We start from the raw sequence: 19,471 nt of genomic DNA on the forward strand, positions 1-19,471 counted from the left end.
TTTCAGAGGAAAATTGTACATTGATTATGGCTGTTTTAATCCAGCAATATAAATGCATGATACCACAAGAGGGTGCTTTTCACCAAATTAAGCAAGCAAGAGCATCACACTTACTACTGAACAAAGCTTCAGATAATATTACTTGAGAATATACATCTCTATATGTAAGAACAGAACACTCCACTCCTGTTAATGTTATAAAAGTTTATTACAGATTCAAGACAAATGAAGAGACTCTCTACATTGCTTTCACTCTCAATCAATGGTAGAAGTGATCATCAATTCAGGGTCCTATCCTGATCAAGTACATCCATCCAACCATAAAACATGAAACAAATAAAAAAATATATATATTTTTTCATGAGGCATTTATTCCTACAAACAGACTACTGAGAACCTGCTGAACTTGAAAAGGCAGATGTGCGAATCAGCTCCATGTTGGTAACCGTTAGGTCTCTTTTTGTGTGATAATCTGTAGTCCCAATGGAGACGATGACTGTGGGCTAAAGAATTTAAAAACAATCATATGTATAAGAACATTCACATTAATTACAGCCATTGCAACTAAATCTCAAACTAGAGGGTGCATCTTGACAAAGCATTCAGTACAGTTATATTGTACTTTTACAGAAACAATATTTTTGAACTCATGTTTTAGCACCAACAGTATATTTTCATCTAATCTTGGATCCAGAAACAAAGTTGCAACTAATGCATATCTTTAAAAATGGGGGAGAGAGAGACAGTCAGTGAGAAACTCTGCTGCTTCTGGAGTCTTGCTATGCTTCAAGGGATTCTCATTTTTGTTTGCAATGGGTTGCAGTTAACCATCCATCTCCTCTTGTGACTTCTCAGTGGCGTTGTTCTCCAGGACCTTGGATGGAGTAAGAGCTTCTAGTTGCAAGTCTGCGTTCACAGACTCCGTTCCATCAGTTGTACACAGAAAGTCAGAGGGTGTTACACCACCTCCATCTGAGAGGGAACAAAGTGGGCTGACAGGAGCCTCAGAGAGTGAGCGAGGGGGAAGGCTTTTAGGTGATTCCTCTTCTGGCACATCACTGGGCATGGTCTCACCTTTCCCCTTGACTGGGTCACTTTGGTCAGTTTCAAGAACCTGTGACCCATCCTCCGTTGTGCTGTATTTGTTTGGTATAGGATTTATATCAGTGATTTGAAGGGGTTCCATCTCATCACTAACCATGATCTCAGAATCGGTCTTAATAAAGAGAAGTTCAGAGTCATCTAGGGTCTCCATTGAGCTGAATTATGGGGTCAAACGAGAAAATCAAAAGGAAAATGAAATGTGAGAGTGATACGCATCTCCTTTAAAATTTGTAAGCTGTGTAATCACCTGACTAATACACAATTTTAAAAGTTTTTAGTTACAATAGCAGTGTTAATTCCACATAAATCATGTCCAGGTTACATTTCACACGGAAATCAAAAGTCAAGTCAGTTTTATTTGTATAGTGCTTTCACACATAGTTTCAAAGCAGCTTACAGAAAATTATGGTGTAATGTCTTAAAGTCCTCACTGTGCGGTTTAAATGAATAACGTGATTAAAAATCATGCCTTACAAATTATCATCTTTAGGCCCCCAGTGACCCATAAGATGTTCATTTATGGAGAAAAATAACCTTGGAGAAACCAGGCTCAACTGGGGGAGCCAGTTTCCCTCTGGCTAAACAGCATGAATATAATGTTGTGCAAGTCTTGTTTTATGCGAGTAAACCGGGCAATGTTTAAAACCAAAGGATATTGTGTGAACTGTAAGATTAATGATAAAGTGCCTTTGAAGATGATGCAGTAAGAAAAATAATGCAAAAGAAAAATATATTATTGTGACGAGGAGGAGGGCGTGGCCAGGCCGTAATGATGGACACCTGGCGCTGAATCAGCCCAATCAGCTGGGAGAGGGATAAAGAGAAGCCGAGGATGCTAATTCGAGAGAGAGACACACAGAGCTGTGTTCGTGTGTGTTATGTTCCAGTTCAGTGTTTTATGTTGTAATTAAAGTCTTTTTGAGTGTTAATCCGGTTCCCGCTTCCTCCTTTCCCGATGAACAAGAGGCTTGTCTGCTGGGCCTGGGTAGCTCAGCAAGTAAAGACGCTGACTACCACATCTTGAGTCGCGAGTTCGAATCCAGGGTGTGCTGAGTGACTCCAGTCAGGCTTCCTAAGCAACCAATTGGCCCGGTTGCTAGGGTGGGTAGTCACGCTCGGTTAACCTCCTCGTGGTCGCTATAATGTGGTTCTTGCTCTTGGTGGGGTGCGTGCATTGGGAATTGGGCATTCCAAATTGGGGTGAAAAAGGGGAGAAAATCCCCCCCCCCAAAAAAGAGGCTTGTCTGCCACTTTTTTTTTTTTTCTCTCTTTCTCTCCCCCTCTACCCTCTCTCTGGCTCTCTAGTAGATTATCTTTACTGGAAAAAATAAGTTTTAATAAAAAAAATTTTTTTTTTTAAACAGCATAAATTACAGGCATTACAAAAACATACTACTATCGGGGGCCTGGGTAGCTCAGCGAGCAAAGATGCTGACTACCACCCCTGGAGTCGCGAGTTCAAATCCAGGGTATGCTGAGTGACTCCAGCCAGGTCTCCTAAACAACCAAATTGGCCAGGTTGCTAGGGAGGGTAGAGTCACATGGGGTAACCTCCTCGTGGTCGCCATAATGTGTGGTTCTCGCTCCCGGTGGGGTGTGTGGCGAGTTGTGTGTGGATGCCGAGGAGAATAGCGTGGGCCTCCACACGCGCTACGTTTCCGCGGTAACGCGCTCAACAATCCACGTGATAAAATGTGCGGATTGACAGTCTCAGACGCGGAGGCAACTGAAATTCATCCTTAGCCACCCGGATTGAGGCGAGTCACTACGCCACCATGAGGATCTAGAGCGCATTGGGAATTCCAAATTGGGGAGAAAAGGGGAGAAAAAAGAAAATAAAAAATACTACCATCATATAGACAGTTTACTGTTTAAATAATATACACTCACCAAGCACTTTATTAGGAACATTATGGTCCTAATAAAGTGCCCAACATGGTCTTCTGCTGTTGTAGTCCATCTGCCTCAAGGTTTATGTTGTGCATTGAGATGCTATTCTGCTCACTACAATTGTACAGAGTGGTAATCTGTATTACTGTAGCCTTTCTGTCAACTCGAACAAGTCTGACCATTCTCAGTTGACCTTTTTCATCAATAAGGCGTTTCCATCCACAGAACTGGATGTTTTTTTGTTTATGGCACCATTCGTAGTAAATTCTAGAGACTGTTGTGCATAAAAATCCCAGGAGATCAGCAGTTACAGAAATACTCAAACCAGCCCATCTGGCACCAACAATCATGCCAAATCAGAGATCATATTTTTTCCCCATTCTGATGGTTGATGTGAACATTAGGGTTCACATGACCCATATCTGCATGATTTTATACATTGCACTGCTACCACATGATTGGCCGATTAGATAATCGCTTGAATATGTAGGTGTACAGGTCTTCCTAATAAAGTGCTTGAGTGTTTATTTTCTTGCATGACTGTCTTGAAAAATAAATGTCACAATGCAAAATTTTTATTGATCCAAAAAAATGGCTTCATTTTCTTTCAGCAAGATGTTATTTCTTTGTAACCTGGACATGATCTTGGCAGGTTTCTTGAGATTCACTCAAGAGCCCTCAACTGAATGACATTACAAACCACAGCATAAATCCTAGCTAACAGTTTGGGGATACATTTAGTAGAAAACTGTTTCTATTTTATTCTATTTCTATTCTGATTTGTTCTTCTTAAACAGTCAAGTATGAGGCAATTCATCTGTTTTTTTGTTTTTCTCCCAATTTGAAATGCCCAATGTGCTTTTAAGTCCTCGTGGTCACGTAGTGATTCGCCTCAGTCCGGGTGGTGGAGGACGAATCCCAGTTGCTTCCGCGTCTGAGATCGTCAACCCGCGCATCTTATCACGTGGCTTGTTAAGCGCGTTGCCACGGAGACATAGCGCGTGTGGAGGCTTCACGCCATCCACCGCGGCAACCACGCTCAACTCACCACGCGCCCCACCGAGAACTAACCACATTATAGTGACCAAGAGAAGGTTACCCCATGTGATTCTACCCTCCCTAGCAAGCAATTTGGTTGCTTAGGAGACCTGGCTGGAGTCACTCAGCACGCCCTGGGATTCGAACTAGCGAACTCCAGGGGTGATAGCCAGCGTCTTTACCACTGAGATACCCAGGCCCCTGCAATTCATCTGTTTTCACTTTATGGTGAAATTCCAATTTGAACCAGGAAAGTATACAGTAATTCTTCCACTTCCCCCTAACAGCAACTCATAAGGACCCCTCTCTGTGGTCTACATTAATATAGATATGTTCTCCAGCCTTAATGCAAAAATTCACATTTTAATTTAAGCAAGGTCTCCTGAATACCAAATAATATGCATCCCAATTACACTAATGAAAATACAGATAAATTGTTTTTACAATAAATTATATTTGCAAACAATTCATAGGTCAGAGGGACTGTATTCACACCCCTGTTTCATCAGAAAAGGTAATTTGTCTCAATCAGGCAAACTACACTTCCTAGTCTATTTTTATTCTCCTCTTTTCACAGCCCTAACCTCTACATTTAAAAAAAATACAAATAAGCATATGGTGTCATTGTACACCAATACATCATACAGCTAATGAGACCAAAGGAAAGGTATGCCAGAAAATGTAGAATAACACCACCAACTTCTTAAAAAAGACACATCAATCCGTAACAATAAGCAACAAACTTAAACCTTTTATACAACCTAATTACAGTGTAAAACACTTAAAAAAATTACAGAATCATGAACAGCCAAATTAAGACAAAAAAACAAAAATAAATGCCAACTGAAATCTCATGTGCCTATACTGGCTTGTTATTTAAAATTTTACTGACATGTGTCCTCTCAAACAAACAGTATAACAGTCTGTACTAACTGATGCATGTGCTAACACAAGAAAATTATGTTCTTACCTGTTCATTTCTGATCCCCCATTTGCAACTTGAAAATGTAAAAACGGTATGTAAGACAATTTTACATTTGTCACAAAATAAATCTGAAATTTCTGCAGCGAGATCATGACTAAGTATGATACCTGGCTCCATGATGACCTGACAGGTGTGGGTCGGCCTGCTGAGCAAATGTTCGGTCATCTGGTCAGAGCCAGAGGCGTCTGCCAGAAAGTCACACATGAGGCACACCAGTGTAAGACTCCTTGAAAAGAAAAAAAATATTTCTGAAATGTACACATTAACCCTCAATCACTGCTAAAAAAGTAAATGGTGACACAATGTATCAAAACTTACCGCATACCACGTGGAGGCTTCCTCACTTTGCCAAGACGTACTTTTGAAGAATTGCCGTGAAACCTGGAGATTAAACGACCATTGTCTAGAGATCTGATGACTTACATTTGAAACTGAAAATTTCTCTCTGCCTTCTCTTTACCTGACCATGTGCTGTCTGAATGCACTCTGGCAACTTGTTCTGTACTTGCATAAGGTGCACTTCAGTGACAAAGGGTAATGAGTGTAAGGGTCCACAACTTCGGTGAGACACTCTGCACACTTATGTCCTCCACTTGGAAGTCTGTGGAGAATAACGTTTTGTCAATACAGTCTGAAGCATATAGGCTGTGACTCACTAGTCTAACTTGTAATGCAACACATTAACTAGGTAAGTGCTGTGACTACTAACAATACTCACATAAATTTTTTAAGCTCATTATTGTGGACAGTTCGGGTCAAGCTGGGCTGGTGTGTGGTTTTTGTTTTTCCCCCATTAAAGTTGGGTCTGGTTGTGTTTGCTGGTGTTCTATTGGGTTGTTTGGTTGTTTCAGGACTTGTGGGTACGATGTAGGACTTGCTTGAAGTCTTTGGACACACTGGTGCACCAGAAAGTGAGGCCCGAATCGTCACCTGAAAAGATAAAATAATGCTAATGAAAATTTTTATCCAATATTCAGTGTTAAGTGGCATTTCATTTTAAAGGATGTCAGCTCCAGCATACCTTGGTTCCTGGAGGCAATCCCTCAAGATTTTTTGGCTTCTTAAATGTTCGGTGGAAGATTTTTTTGTGCTCCACTTTTTCCTTGTAGGTGAGAAAATTGAGTCTGCACTTTCCACACCTTTGAATTCCCTTTTTCTAGAAAATATAATCAGATGAACACAGTACATAGTTAAGTGACAAGTCATATTCAATTATTTCCCATTAGAGTCCTGTTTTCATGTAAGACAAATAATGCAAGATTGTTTAAAGCTAAAGTGCTGCACTTATTTTATATTCAAATGCTTTCAGACAACTACATATAAGCCATTCGTAGGTTGAGTTTCTCAAACTGTAAACACTTATTTCTCTGTGGTGCCATAAACCACCAACATTCAACGTTGCCACAACCCCAGTCAATGCTGTGAGTTTGGGGCAGGACTATGTTTGTTCGATCTACGTAAGATGGGGAGTATTCGGGAAAGCTGTTTGAAAACAATGTTTATGTTTGCAATTCCGTTTTGTGGCGCAAAAATTACATGCTTCAGCTTCAACTTAGCAGACATGTCTCCAATCTACATCATCCCCCACCACTTGTACTACTGTTATTTTTGTTACCAGCCAGTCTTAATGTCCCCATTAAAGGGGACTAAAGTCTTTTCTCTTCCTCTTGACCAGTTTGACTTGTGGTTGGCCTGGTATGCTGTTGCCAGGGAGAGACCCTTAAGGAATAACCAGGGAAGGTGAAGAGAGTAAGCCTCCACTGTCAGCCTGTTATATATTGCACCAAGGTGTACAGCAGACAACCAAATCAATCCAACATTGGAGTGAGAGCCAATGGGGCAGCTCACAAGTGAGTTGCACATTGTGCTGACTTCAGCTAAAGCACAAGCCCCAAATCCACAGGCAGAAAGAAAGATGAAGCCCTGTCTAAGAACATGTCCAAAAACTGGGTTTAAAGTAGTAAACAAGTAGGCAATAAATCCATTTTCAAATACCTAATTTGTTCCCTAAAACTCAAATACATACATACATATGAAGTGATACACTCACTTGATGTCTCATGTAGTGTTGCATGTACATATGGCCACTGCGATGGACTTTCAGGCAGAAGGGACAAAGCAGGTCTTTCGTGTTTTCATGAACTGTTCGGAAATGTGTATCCACATCAGAGAAGAAGGATGACCTGTAGTTGCAGACCTTCAAAAGAGCAAAAACAAAGTGGGAATCAAGCATCTTGAAATAAAAATGACATAGAACAATGAATAAGCTTTACCTGACAGGAATACGGCATCTCTCCAGGTTTGTGATTATCCTTCATGTGTTCCAGAAGCACTTGTTCCGTCTCAAAGGCCAATTCACATATTTTACAGTTAGCTTGGGAAAAACAAAGATACAATATGTTTTAAGGTGTTGTAAGTGATTTTTTGTTATGGAATGGTAGGCAGAAAATGTTCCTACTCCCTGAAAGATATAACTGAAATAAGTGTCCTGAGAAATCACCAGTCTCTGCGACAGCACTAGATTCAGTAAACAGCAAACAAAAATGAATTTTCTCATGGGAAGATACAGTAATGCTGCTCTTCTGCTTGGTGTCGGTCTCAGCAGTATCTTTGATGTACAGTACTTTGGTGTGTAGCTAATTAAGTGGCTCAGTCTTGCGGACGTTAGAATGGCTAAAAACGCTTACAGCACCTTCAGCTACATCTTTCAGTAATTTCCCTTTGGCGAAGCATTAATAATTACAATGATATCAACACTGGCAATTTTTTCATAACCAAATTAAGATGGTAATGTTAAACAAATTTGTCTGTTCACTTAAAAAAAAGATTCACCCAAAAATCTAAATTCTGTCATTATTTACTTACCCTTGTGTCATCCCAAACCCAAAATAAAATTGTTTATTAATGGCTGTCGATTTAACACATTAATTCAGTGTGATTAATTTTATAAAAAATAAAGCATTAAAAAATAATGCATTTAATCATGTGCCCGGACTGTGATAAGGAATATTCCTACCATCTGAGCAATTCAAGCTTGAAGTACCACCTGTTTTTTCCAGGGGGCAGTAAGTGAAACTCCAGCTCTATAGCAACATGCAGTTTATACAAACAAAAAAAACACCCACAGCAGACAGCGGAAGACGAGTCTTGTTCTTGAGTTCATACATAGCTTAATGGAGCATAATCCAAATGCAGGGATCTCAAGACATGTTTATCGAAGTTTCAAACTATGTTAAACTTAAAATGGTATGTTAATGATGCGACGCAACCAAACACACTCCAAAGCGTCCTTCTGACTCTTGTGTACATGTCCTTAGACAAGCCCTTATTATAGATCTCGGACTGATTGACTAATTCAATTGCAAAATGAATTGCTGTGGACTGTAGGCCAATGATTCGATTATGTTAAATAATATGGGGATAAACAATAAACTGGATCCTAAAGCCAATTTTTTATTGTCTAATCAATGCTTTACTCATCTGCCACAATAATGTAATGCATTAAAATTATCTGAATAATTTTTTTTTTATATATATATATATATGTATATTATAATTATTTAAAAAATATAATTATTTAATCATTATATACAGAATTATTGTTATTTGAGGGGCTCAGCAAATATATATACACATATATATATACACACACACACACACACACACACACAATTTAAATCGATTGACAGCCCTATTATTGATAGAATTTAATGTTAAATTAGTCCACATTACTAGTGAGCTATATTCAAAGTCTTCTGAAGTCATAAAAGTTTTAATGAATAACAGAGTCAAATTTAAGTCATTATTCGCTGATAACCTTTCCTTCTGCATAAGCTTTTAAATCTCATTCTCAATTCTGCACTTCTGAACTGGTGTCACAAGCACTCACTTGACATGCGAAAACCAATGGTATTTGGTGTCAATGACGTCAAATCTGATACATTGCCTCTAAATGTGCCATATTTGTTGTTGAAGATGAGCACAGCTGATTTTAGAGCTTCAACAGTTGTATTGTATGACAATTTGGAATATGGCCTACTTTTACAATACTTTTATAGTGTTTTTTGTACTTTTTGGAGCTTGACAGTCATGGTCACTATTAACTGATCATAGAACAAGAACTACAAAAGAGTTGCATGAAGATTCCTCTGCATCTTACAGTTTTGTAATGACATGAGAGTGAGTAAATAATGACAAAGTTTTCCTTTTTGGATGAGTCATATCTTTAAGAGGCCAGGGATACAGAGTTGGACTGGCAATCAAAAAAAGCTCAACTCAGTCCTGGAATTACCGGTAAATTAAATGTGGTGTAATGGCGGTTAAGGGTTGCTGTAGAGGTTGTGAGTGTTGTGACTTACTGGTGGACTCAAAGGGACTGTGGGCACTCTCTATGTGACACTGCAGCTGAAAGGGAGTCGAGTACTGCCGGTAACAGTGTTGACATGTAGTGTGACTCTCCCAGCTCTCGCTGTTCTGCTTCTCCAACTCCATGTGATGCTTCATGTGGTTCATGAACCTGAGAGGGAGGGAAATGACAACAGAGGGATGAGAAGGAAAAACGATGGTGTTACAGAGAGAACGAGTGAAAATAAAGCAAAGGAGAGCATATGGAGATAGTAAGAGTGAGAAGCCATTCGGGACACCTGCAACCTGTGACATTAATGACACTCGGTTTGGTTAATGCCCCAGCTGCAGTCTGGAGAGAACTCGAACTGACACAAGCGGGTCCGCCATTGACAAAGGTGTGATAACTAAACAGGAAAGCCTTTGAAGTGCGAGGAAGTGAATGTCAAACAGATGTACAACTTTCAAACAGGTAAATCACTACAAAGTGTCTACTCTCTCAGTAGTGGAGTTTCTTTTTGCTGTTCAAAAGGTATCTAAAAATAGGCACATGCATCCTCAGAGAACTCTGAATGCCACAGTTCAGACGTTGCCACTGATGTTCATGCTCTATTTTTTTAAACAGGTTATTTTTCAGCTTTGTCTATAGATTATGCTGGAATGGAAAGATACAAATGAGCAGTGTCCTGAACTATCAACTCATCGTAAACCCTAATTCATCAAATATGTCCAAAAGAGACCAAAGTTAAAGTAGCTAATGTTCAATGTCGTTTGGGAAAACAACATAATACACATGCACAATTTAACATAATTAGCCAAATTACAAACAACCACCATTAAAAATCACCTTTTAACAGTGCAAGGCCTGTATATGCGTGCGCTCAAGAAGCATTTGAGCTCCCAGGGGTATTCAAGAGATAAATTAGCAAATATTCTACTTAAAGTTCACATTCTAACTGTGCATAATAGTCATTTTAATACCAGCAATTACATGCCGTTTCTTATTTTGTTTAATGATGCGCTGCTCAAGCTGCCTCCAGCCTCTTTGCCTCACCTGCCATCAGCGCCCTGACGTGGAGCAGCCCATTTTTCAGTCAGCACGTTCTGCAACCTCAGCTCCCCTAATAGGGATTTTTATGCGGCTGAACTATGACCCCCTGCTGCCAGAACTTGGGGTGCACTGCAAACAGGCCTCCCCATTAAAAGGAGCTTACCCAGGCTTTTCACACGGCGTGGCTGAGTGAAGTTATTTAATCACAGGGACAGTTCTTATAGCAGCCAAACTACCCTCCATTATTCATCTGGGGCCCCAGGAGGGAGTGGGGGTCTGATAATATCATCCATCTGAGAGGGAAATCAAGTGATGGGGTCTGAGAATGGCTGATTCCCCCCTCGTCTTTCTCTCTCCGTCTCTGGGCTCTTGTAGCTAATGGCTCTTATGAGCAGAGTGAATATCCACATTACATTGAGCTCTAATACAAAGTTACTGCACTGCATGCTGTGACCTGCTTTACAGAGTTTTAAATACCTTGGTGCTAGACTTTAGAGATTAAAGATGGTACTTCAATAACCTGTAACCTGTTCCAGTGTGTTACGGTTTGTCATATTTAGAATGGCTCCTCCAATCAAACACTCAAACTTATACCTGATATTGTTCTTGAGCATTTTTAAACAACTGTTACACTTGAAGGTGGTGCTGGACTTGGCTTTCGGGATCAGAGATGGGTCTCCTTCACATTTCCCATAGTAGAAGTCTGAAACCAGCATGATGAGTTTGCCTTTCTCAGAGTCATAGGCTTTTGCTGTGGTGGGTTGTTTGTCAGGCTTCGATGTTGAGGGGAAAGCAGAATCCAACAAATGAGGGCAGCAGAACTGAAGAAGACAGAAAAGGGGAGGAGTGTCATACCATCTCAATACAAAATTTTCATTCATGGATCACTCCAGTCTGTCTGTCTATATCATAATGCTCCAGAAATCAAGAAGAGGATATGTTAATATTTTAAATGCAAGTTTGCCTGACTGAGCACTTCTATAATGTTTAGCTACTACTGGAAAAGACACTGATTTACAATGAAAGATTGTGAAGCATACCAACCTTCATGTGATTTTTTAAAGGAGCAACTAGGAAGAACAAATTCTGACACTGGGGACATTTCTTTGTGAAGGGTAATTCGTTCTCTGCAGATGTCAAAGAAAGAAAGGCTGAAGACTTCAAGATGAACCGAGCTTGTTGCTTTTGGAAATCCTGTAGTACATAATGGACAAACACTTACCCATATCAAGCTTAACTTTTTTGGACACACTGTTGTTTGTTTCATTTACTGTTGTGCTATTATCTGTGGGACACAAACAAAGCAAAAAGCTAAATTAAACAGACTATGACTAACATCATACTACTCTTACCATTTCCCCAGTATATAGTGTGTACACAGAGCATAGTATGCACATTTTCTGTATGCATACCTGAATAACCTACTGCAGTTGCAATAAACCTGCAGTATATGATGGAGCACACTGTGCGAATTACTGGATTCCACAGTGCAATGTGCTATACTTAACCTTCCTTTTTCATTTTAAAATCAAAATCAACCATCATTTTTAACATCTTTTTTTGACATATGATTAGGCTGCCAAAAGTTAAGAACTTTTTTTTTTTTTTTTTTTTACACAAACTTGGACTAAAAATGTAAAATAAACATGTATTTCCAAGATGATAACTGAACTACACTTGCTGAATTAAACATGCATATTAGGTGAGGTCATGTGATGATAATGTTGTAGCATACTAGTATTTGAAGTGTTTATTGTTGTGTAACGGGAGCCAGCTGGTACGTGATAGCTGTGCAGTATGTGTAAACCTCACTCCCCTGGCCTCAAGAGGCGCACCATTACTGATGCTAGAGGATGTAGCCTTAGCCTCCTCGATAGAGCGCCCGCCTCCCATGCCGAATGACGACGGTTCGAATCCCACTAGGAGCGGTTCGAGTAGGACCGGTTACAGTGGTGCCGTGACCCGGATTGAAGTGAGGTTTAGGTGGCTAAGTATAACGAGAGCCTGCCCGTACGTGATAGCTGTTCAGTAAGTGTAAACCTCACTCCCCTGGCCTCAAGAGGCGAACTAGCGACTGACGCTAGAGGATGCCTTTAGCCTCCTCGTTAGCGTGCCCACATCCCATGCTGACTGACACCGGTTCGAATCCTGTTCAGAGCAGGTTGAACAGGACCGGTTACAGCTGCACAAACTTAAATAGTATAAAGTATACACTGTACACTAAATCTTAGCAAAGTGCTCTATTCCGAACATGGAACATATTTCCGACTCCATTTGAAGGGCACATTAGTCCTAGTGCATGGAAACAAATAAATCTAACTTTTTTAGAGTTTTAGCAGCAATGGTGTTACAGGAGATATGAGACTTTTTGATTGCTTTGTTTAATTGCACTGCCTCAAATTCCTCAATCATCCAAAATCTTTTTTTATTTTTTATTATGTGAAGTAAATCTTTTAGTTTAAATGCATGATAAAGAAAAAACACGGATAATTGTTTTTATAGTGAAAATGAAACAATATGAGCATTGCAGAAAATTTGTTTATATGCATGTCAGTAAATCAGTAAAAAAGAAACAGATGACTCAGAGCAGGAAAAGTTGGTAAAATGACTCTAAAAATACAACATCAATAACATATTCCATTACAAAGTGCGCTAGAGCTCAAAAAACTAAAGTTTACAGATTTAGCATACACTCACACACACATAGGAAGATTTACCTCTGTTGTTTATAGTTTGTGTGGTTGAGGTATTCTGCTTGACTGGATTTACTGGGATGATACCCAGATTGTTTTGTGAGACTGTGGTTTGGGATTGAGGAGAGATGTTAGCAGGAGCCTGTACATTGGTCAAGGTCACCACATTGTTCTGGATGAGCTGCACTTGAGGCCTGTGAATGACCCCAGGCTGTGGTGCTGCACTGACCTGTGGCACTATCTGCTGACCTGCTGCTTAGGAAACAAACAAGCAAAGTGAAGAATGGTTCACATAATAACTCACCTCAGAAACCAAACCAAAAAAGTTTCAGGATTTAAAACTGGCATACGTCCAAAAACACAGCAACAATGCAGACGCAACATACCTGGCACAACAGTGAAAGTCGTTCCTGGTAGATACTGTGTCCCCAAAGAGCTGATGAATGAGGTGTTGCTGTTGAGATTCTGTGGTGATGCCACAATGTAACCCTGGTAAATACAAATATTCACAGAGATTCAGTAACCAGGCCAAAAAAGCCCAGCCTACCAAAATCCACATCACTAAATCCACCTCATAGCATGTTCATTACTAATATAAAATTAAACTGTACTGGAAGAAGTTTTCGGCTACTTTTGGCAGATAGCAACTGCCTCATTGTGCATAGCATATATTTAGCACAAAACTTGCAAAGTGGAAAAAGTAGTGGTAGTATAAAACAAGACTTGCATATGAATGTTACCTGATTGTTAATGATGATAGGCTGAGGGGCAGTGCCTCTAACCATTATTGTAGGACCTGTAGCCACCCTGGTGGAGTTCGTCTGGGCTTGCGGAGTCTTTTGTGATGATGCCACCGTATGAGCTCTTGGAACAGAGACATTCCGCTGGTTGCCAACACCTGAATATCACAAGAAAAACAATTATCAGAATCAATGATCTGAAGAATAAAAAAAAACTAACAGTGTCCGAGAAAAAAAAAAAAAAAAAAAAAACGGAAGCGGCAGTGTGCAAGTAAATTAAGAGCTGTACCTGGTCTTGTGTTGGCCCTAGGCTTGGAACTACAGATTTCACCAACAAATATTGGTTCATCATCATCATCATCAATCAGATCTATCAGATTAGTTTCTGGTTTCGCTTTCTGCCATGGCTCCAACTCCTCCTCTTCACACTCCATAAACAACTCAGACATCTGAAGGGAAAGAGAGGATGTTGGCACAATGTTCTTACAAATTACATTATGACAGCAAAAAGGTCTGCCTGAGCCTAAACATACCAACACTATTAAAGGAATAGTTTACCCAAAAATGAAAATGTATTTACTTACCCTCATGCCATCCCAGATGTGTATGACTTTCTTTGTTCTGCTGAACACAAAGATTTTTAGAAACATATCTCAGCTCTGTTGGTCCTCACAATGCAAGTGAATGGTGAATTTTAAAGCACATAAAGGCAGCATAAAAGTAGGCCTAATCAATACGACTCCAGTGGACAGATCTCTATCTTCAGAATCAATATAATAGGTGTGAGTGAGAAACAGATCAATATTTAAGTCCTTTTTACCATAAATGTCCACTTTTACTTCCACATACTTTTGTTTTTGGTGATTCCAATTCCTCATGCATATCACCACCTAGCCTACTGGGCAGGGAGGAGAATTTGTAGTTAAAAAGGATTTAAATATTGATCTGTTTCTCACCTACACATATAATATAGCTTTAGACAATATAAGCTTAACCACTGGAGTCTCACAGATTACTTTTATGCTGCCTTTGTGCTTTTTTTGAGATTCTAAGTTTTGGACCATGTTGACTTGCATTGAATGGACATACAGAGCTGAGATATTCTTCTAAAAATCTTTGTTTGCGTTCAGCAGAAGAAAGAAAGTCACACACATCTGAGATGGCATGAGGGTGAGTAAATGATTAGAATTTTCATTTTTGGGCGAACTATTCCAAAAAGCGAATGTTAGCTAATGCTTGAAGCTCATGCAAAACAAAGGTGCACAATGCCACAAAAAAAGGATCGGTGATGATCTGGGGGTGCTTCAGCAAGGCTGGAATCAGACAGATTCGTCTTTGGGAAGGACGCATGAATCAAGCCATGTACAAGGTTATCTTGGAAGAAAACTTGCTTCCTTCTGCTCTGACAATGTTCCCCAACTCTGAAGATTGGTTTTTCCAGCAGGACAATGCTCCATGCCACACAGCCAGGTCAATCACGGTGTGGACGGAGGACCAACAGATCAAGACCCTGTCATGGCCAGCCCAATCTCCAGACATGAACCCCATTGAAAACCTCTGGAATATGATCAAGATGAAGATGGATGGCCATAAGCCATCAAACAAAGCCGAGCTGCTTGAATTTTTGCACCAGGAGTGGCATAAAGTCACCCAACAACAATGTCAAAGACTGGTAGAGAGCATGCCAAGATGCATGAAAGCTGTGATTGAAAATCATTGTTATTCCACCAATTACTGATTTCTGAAATCTTCCCAAGTTAAAACATCAGTACTGTGTCGTTTAAAATGAATATGAACTTCTGGAAACGAGGCATCTGTTTTTGTTATTTTGACCAGTTGTCATTTTCTGCAAATAAATGCTCTAAATGACAATATTTTTATTTGGGAGAAATGTTGTTAGTAGTTTATAGAATAAAAACAAAAATGTTAATTTTACTCAAACTAATACCTACAGCTGAAGTCAGAAGTTTACATACACCTTAGACAAATACATTTCAACTCAGTTTTTCTGATATTTAATCGTAGAAAACATTCCCTGTCTTAGGTCAGTTAGGATCACTACTTTATTTTAAGAATGTGAAATGTCCAAATAATAGTTTAGATAGATTATTTATTTTATATATTTATTTTGGAGCAGTGGCTTATTCCTTGCCGAGCAACATTTCAGGTTATGTTGATATATTAATCGTTTTACTGTGGATATAGATACTTGTCTACCTGTTTCCTCCAGCATCTTCACAAGGTCCTTTGCTGTTGTTCTGGGATTGATTTGCACTTTTCAAACCAAACTACGTTCAACTGTAGGAGACAGAATGTGTCTCCTTCCTGAGCGGTATGATGGCTGCGTGGTCCCATGTTGTTTATACTTGCGTACTATTGTTTGTACAGATGAACGTGGTACCTTCAGGCATTTGGAAATTTCTCCCAAGGATGAACCAGACTTGTGGAGGTCCACCATTTTTTTTTCTGAGGTCTTGGCTGATTTCTTTCGATTTTCCCATGATGTCAAGCAAAGAGGCACTGAGTTTGAAGGTAGGCCTTAAAATAGATCCACAGGTACACCTCAAATTCAGTACACCTCCTGTCAGAAGCTAACTGGCTAATTGTCTAAAGGCTTGACATCATTTTCTGGAATTTTCCAAGCTGCTTAAAGGCACAGTTAACTTAGCGTATGTAAACTTCTGACCCACTGGAATTGTGATATAGTCAATTAAAAGTGAAACAATCTGTCTGCAAACAATTGTTGGAAAAATTACATGTGCCATGCACAAAGTAGATGTCCTAAACGACTTGTCAAAACTATAGTTTGCTAATATGAAATTTGTGGAGTGGTTAAAAAATTAGTTTTAATGACTTCAACTAAAGTGTATGTAAACTTCTGACTTCAACTGTATAAACAGTAAATCCAGAGAAACTGATAATTTTGCAGTGGTCTCTTAATTTTTTCCAGAGCTGTATATCTACTTATGTCAGTAAGAGGTTTAGAAGCACCTATATTGTGGAGATTAAACACCTTTAGCATGGACATGAGACTCTGAATGGGGACACACAGGCTAATTCAGATTCCCACATGAGTATCACTAAACTCTGGCTACTATTAGTATGAATCAAAAGACAGTCAGCAGAAAATCACTTCAATATTAAGGCATCCGAGACATTCACGTTTGAGTCATCGATCTAGTATAATAAGGAAAATCCATTAACATGTCTGCTCTTCTGTCTAGATGCTAACAGGCTAAAAAGCCAGGAAAATAGCAGGCGGCTACGAAGAAAAACGGTTCAACCACGCTGAAAATGTTCATTTGGTTGTAATATGATACAAATCCAACAAATTTTTCGGATTAAAAACTGAACCTCGACCTTACCTTTTAAAATAGGAGTATTTACAAACAACACGAGTGTTAATTCAGACAGACCAACAGCAGCATGCAGAGCAGAGGCTCATGGGAAATAACAGAGATGCTGCTGTTGAAATATTGAACCTCCAATCGTCCAAAGAACCGAGACTCTTTTCACTTTTTAAACGTCATTTCAGCTTATCACAGCATTGAAAATGTAGAACACAAAGGAATTGTGTGCAGTGAAGGAAAGTTACTTAATATGGGGTGATAAATGTATTGCAAAGGCCAAAATGATGTCAAAACTAAGACAAACATCATTCTTGTCTAGTTAGAAAGTTTGCAGAGCATGCAGTTCACTATTTGGGTTTTAAAACTTAGGCACTTAATATTAAAATTACATCTTAAACCCAACTGACTAAAGATAGCCCAGACCTTTTGTTTCCTAAATTTCTAAACAGTAAAAGTAAATTAATAGATGCTATCTTAAAATAAATAATAATATTAGAACAGCGTTAAAAAAGTGCTGTATATAAGTAATTATATTCGGTAAATAAACTGAATGTAGGGTAGCTAAGTAATTAAAATGATTAATGAATAAACCCAGATTGAATTATTTTGGAAAAAATAATACTACTGATTCCTTTATTTACATAGTGCCTTTCAAAGGCCCAAGGATGCTTCACAAAATATGGGGGGGGGGGGGGGGGGGGTAAATTCAAACATGTGAGCAAACATGCATGATCAAAAAACACACACATAAATAAAACATGGATAATACAGAGACAACAACTTTGCAGGTATCAATCAGCTGAAAAAAATATAGTGTAAAAGTTTTCATTTGTGTCTTAAAGATCTAGAGAGATGTCATTTCACTGAGATTTTGTGGCAGTGTTCAAGAGATTTGGTGCAGCAATGCTGAAAGCCAAAAGTAGAAAGTCTAAACTTCTGCATTAAAAACATAATCATAATTGGTACTATTTAATTCACTGCATAGGAAGATTAAAAATTCCAGTATCAATCAACTGTAGCATCGTCTGTCTTCATTAACAACTGTTCATTTCGACCTACAGATGGCACTATGAGTTTTGTGAAGCTTTGGGGATGTTTCATCGGGACGTTGCATACAATGCCCTTTATAAATCATGAATGTCATCAACTAACAGATGAAATTTCTCTTTCTTTCATTCAAAAAGTTAAGAGGGAAGGATTAGGCCTCTTGTTTAGACTATACTGTAAACTTCAATTATTTTGAGGAAGACAGACTTATTCAATTGGATAGCCCATAGAATGGGTGTTTTAAAGTTATTCAGTGACAAATAGCCTATGTTATTATGCTACCTATACATTTACTACTTTCTTTTAACCTGTGTTTTAAAGTAACCTTAACCTTTGACAGACTACCTAGTGAGGATATAACACACAATACTCTCTCCCTTTTACACCAGTGGTAGAGGATGATAAAGTAGGTCTTCTGTAAAGTATTAGCAGTCCCACTCAGTCACCCCCAGACTGTGGTAAAAGTAGAGTTATATAAACGACAATATGTGTTTTTAATACATTTTAGGATTTAAGCATTTAATAATTACAGTTGTAAAAAAATGTACATTTGTTATAGGTCTTTATATTACAGTGTGAACAAGTTTTTTTTTTTTTTTTAAATACATTTCATATACCTACATATAATTTTTTGGCTTCTTGATAAATATCCTGGAAGATTGTTTCTATGGACATTGTGTGTAAGCTTTTTCTTTCCTTGTATTTGATTTTTTGAGCCTTATGCACCAAAGCAACTTGGACACATAAAGCTTTTCAGTAAGCTTTTGCCGTGGATGTTTCAACTGTTTTTGACTTATACATTCTTATGTCAGAAATTAATGGAAAAAAAAAAAATAATAATAATAATTTTAAAGAAAATGAAGTTTGAAGGATATATATATATATATATATATAGAGAGAGAGAGAGAGAGAGAGAGAGAGAGAGAGAGAGAGCATATTAGAGGCCTTGTGTGGGTTTGTTAATATTAGAATTTTTACATTTTTTAATCATTTTTGTCAATGTAAATTTATGGGATTTTGGGGATTTTAGATTGTTCGCTCTGCAAAAACCGTAATTCTGATCAGTTAAAACAACCAGATTCAGAACAGCCTGAAGGTCTGTGCCAAGTTTGGTGGAAGTACACTGTAAAAAATATTCATAATTTTAAAGGTAAAAGACTGTTAAAATGCTACAGTAAAAAAACTTAAATTGGTTAATGGGTAGTTACCTTAAAATATATGGTAACATT

At 38.7% G+C, this 19,471-nt stretch overlaps 1 protein-coding gene across 3 annotated transcripts; it reads right to left on the reverse strand.

The window, feature by feature from the left end:
- On the reverse strand, positions 1-17,293 carry LOC127447220 (zinc finger protein 280D-like). 3 transcript variants are annotated; one of them, XM_051708906.1, is made up of 18 exons: positions 17,211-17,293; positions 14,135-14,294; positions 13,846-14,003; positions 13,492-13,594; positions 13,130-13,360; positions 11,635-11,697; positions 11,457-11,539; positions 11,007-11,233; positions 9,376-9,533; positions 7,291-7,391; positions 7,068-7,214; positions 6,039-6,173; positions 5,736-5,947; positions 5,478-5,618; positions 5,336-5,398; positions 5,125-5,243; positions 5,003-5,030; positions 1-1,259 (listed from the first exon to the last, which is right to left on the reverse strand). In XM_051708906.1, the coding sequence occupies exons 2-18, from the start codon at positions 14,292-14,294 to the stop codon at positions 824-826; spliced, it is 2,565 nt and encodes an 854-aa protein (XP_051564866.1). In that variant the 5' UTR covers positions 17,211-17,293; the 3' UTR covers positions 1-823. The 3 variants fall into 3 exon arrangements, with proteins under 3 accessions (XP_051564866.1, XP_051564875.1, XP_051564883.1); XM_051708915.1 differs by having other exon boundaries at positions 2-1,259; positions 13,130-13,357; XM_051708923.1 differs by having other exon boundaries at positions 1,117-2,887.
- Positions 17,294-19,471: the final 2,178 nt, after the last annotated feature.

Source organism: Myxocyprinus asiaticus, chromosome 1 (assembly GCF_019703515.2).
Source record: "Myxocyprinus asiaticus isolate MX2 ecotype Aquarium Trade chromosome 1, UBuf_Myxa_2, whole genome shotgun sequence".
Classification (NCBI taxonomy): domain Eukaryota; kingdom Metazoa; phylum Chordata; class Actinopteri; order Cypriniformes; family Catostomidae; genus Myxocyprinus; species Myxocyprinus asiaticus.

Coding starts and splice junctions, on each gene's coding strand:
- LOC127447220 (XM_051708906.1), bottom strand. CDS start 14,294: ATGTCTGAGTTGTTTATGGAGTGTGAAGAGGAGGAGTTGGAGCCATGG. Junction 13,361..13,491: donor GACTTTCACTGTTGTGCCAG/GTATGTTGCGTC, acceptor TTGTTTCCTAAG/CAGCAGGTCAGCAGATAGTG. Junction 7,215..7,290: donor AGATGCCGTATTCCTGTCAG/GTAAAGCTTATT, acceptor GCTCTTTTGAAG/GTCTGCAACTACAGGTCATC.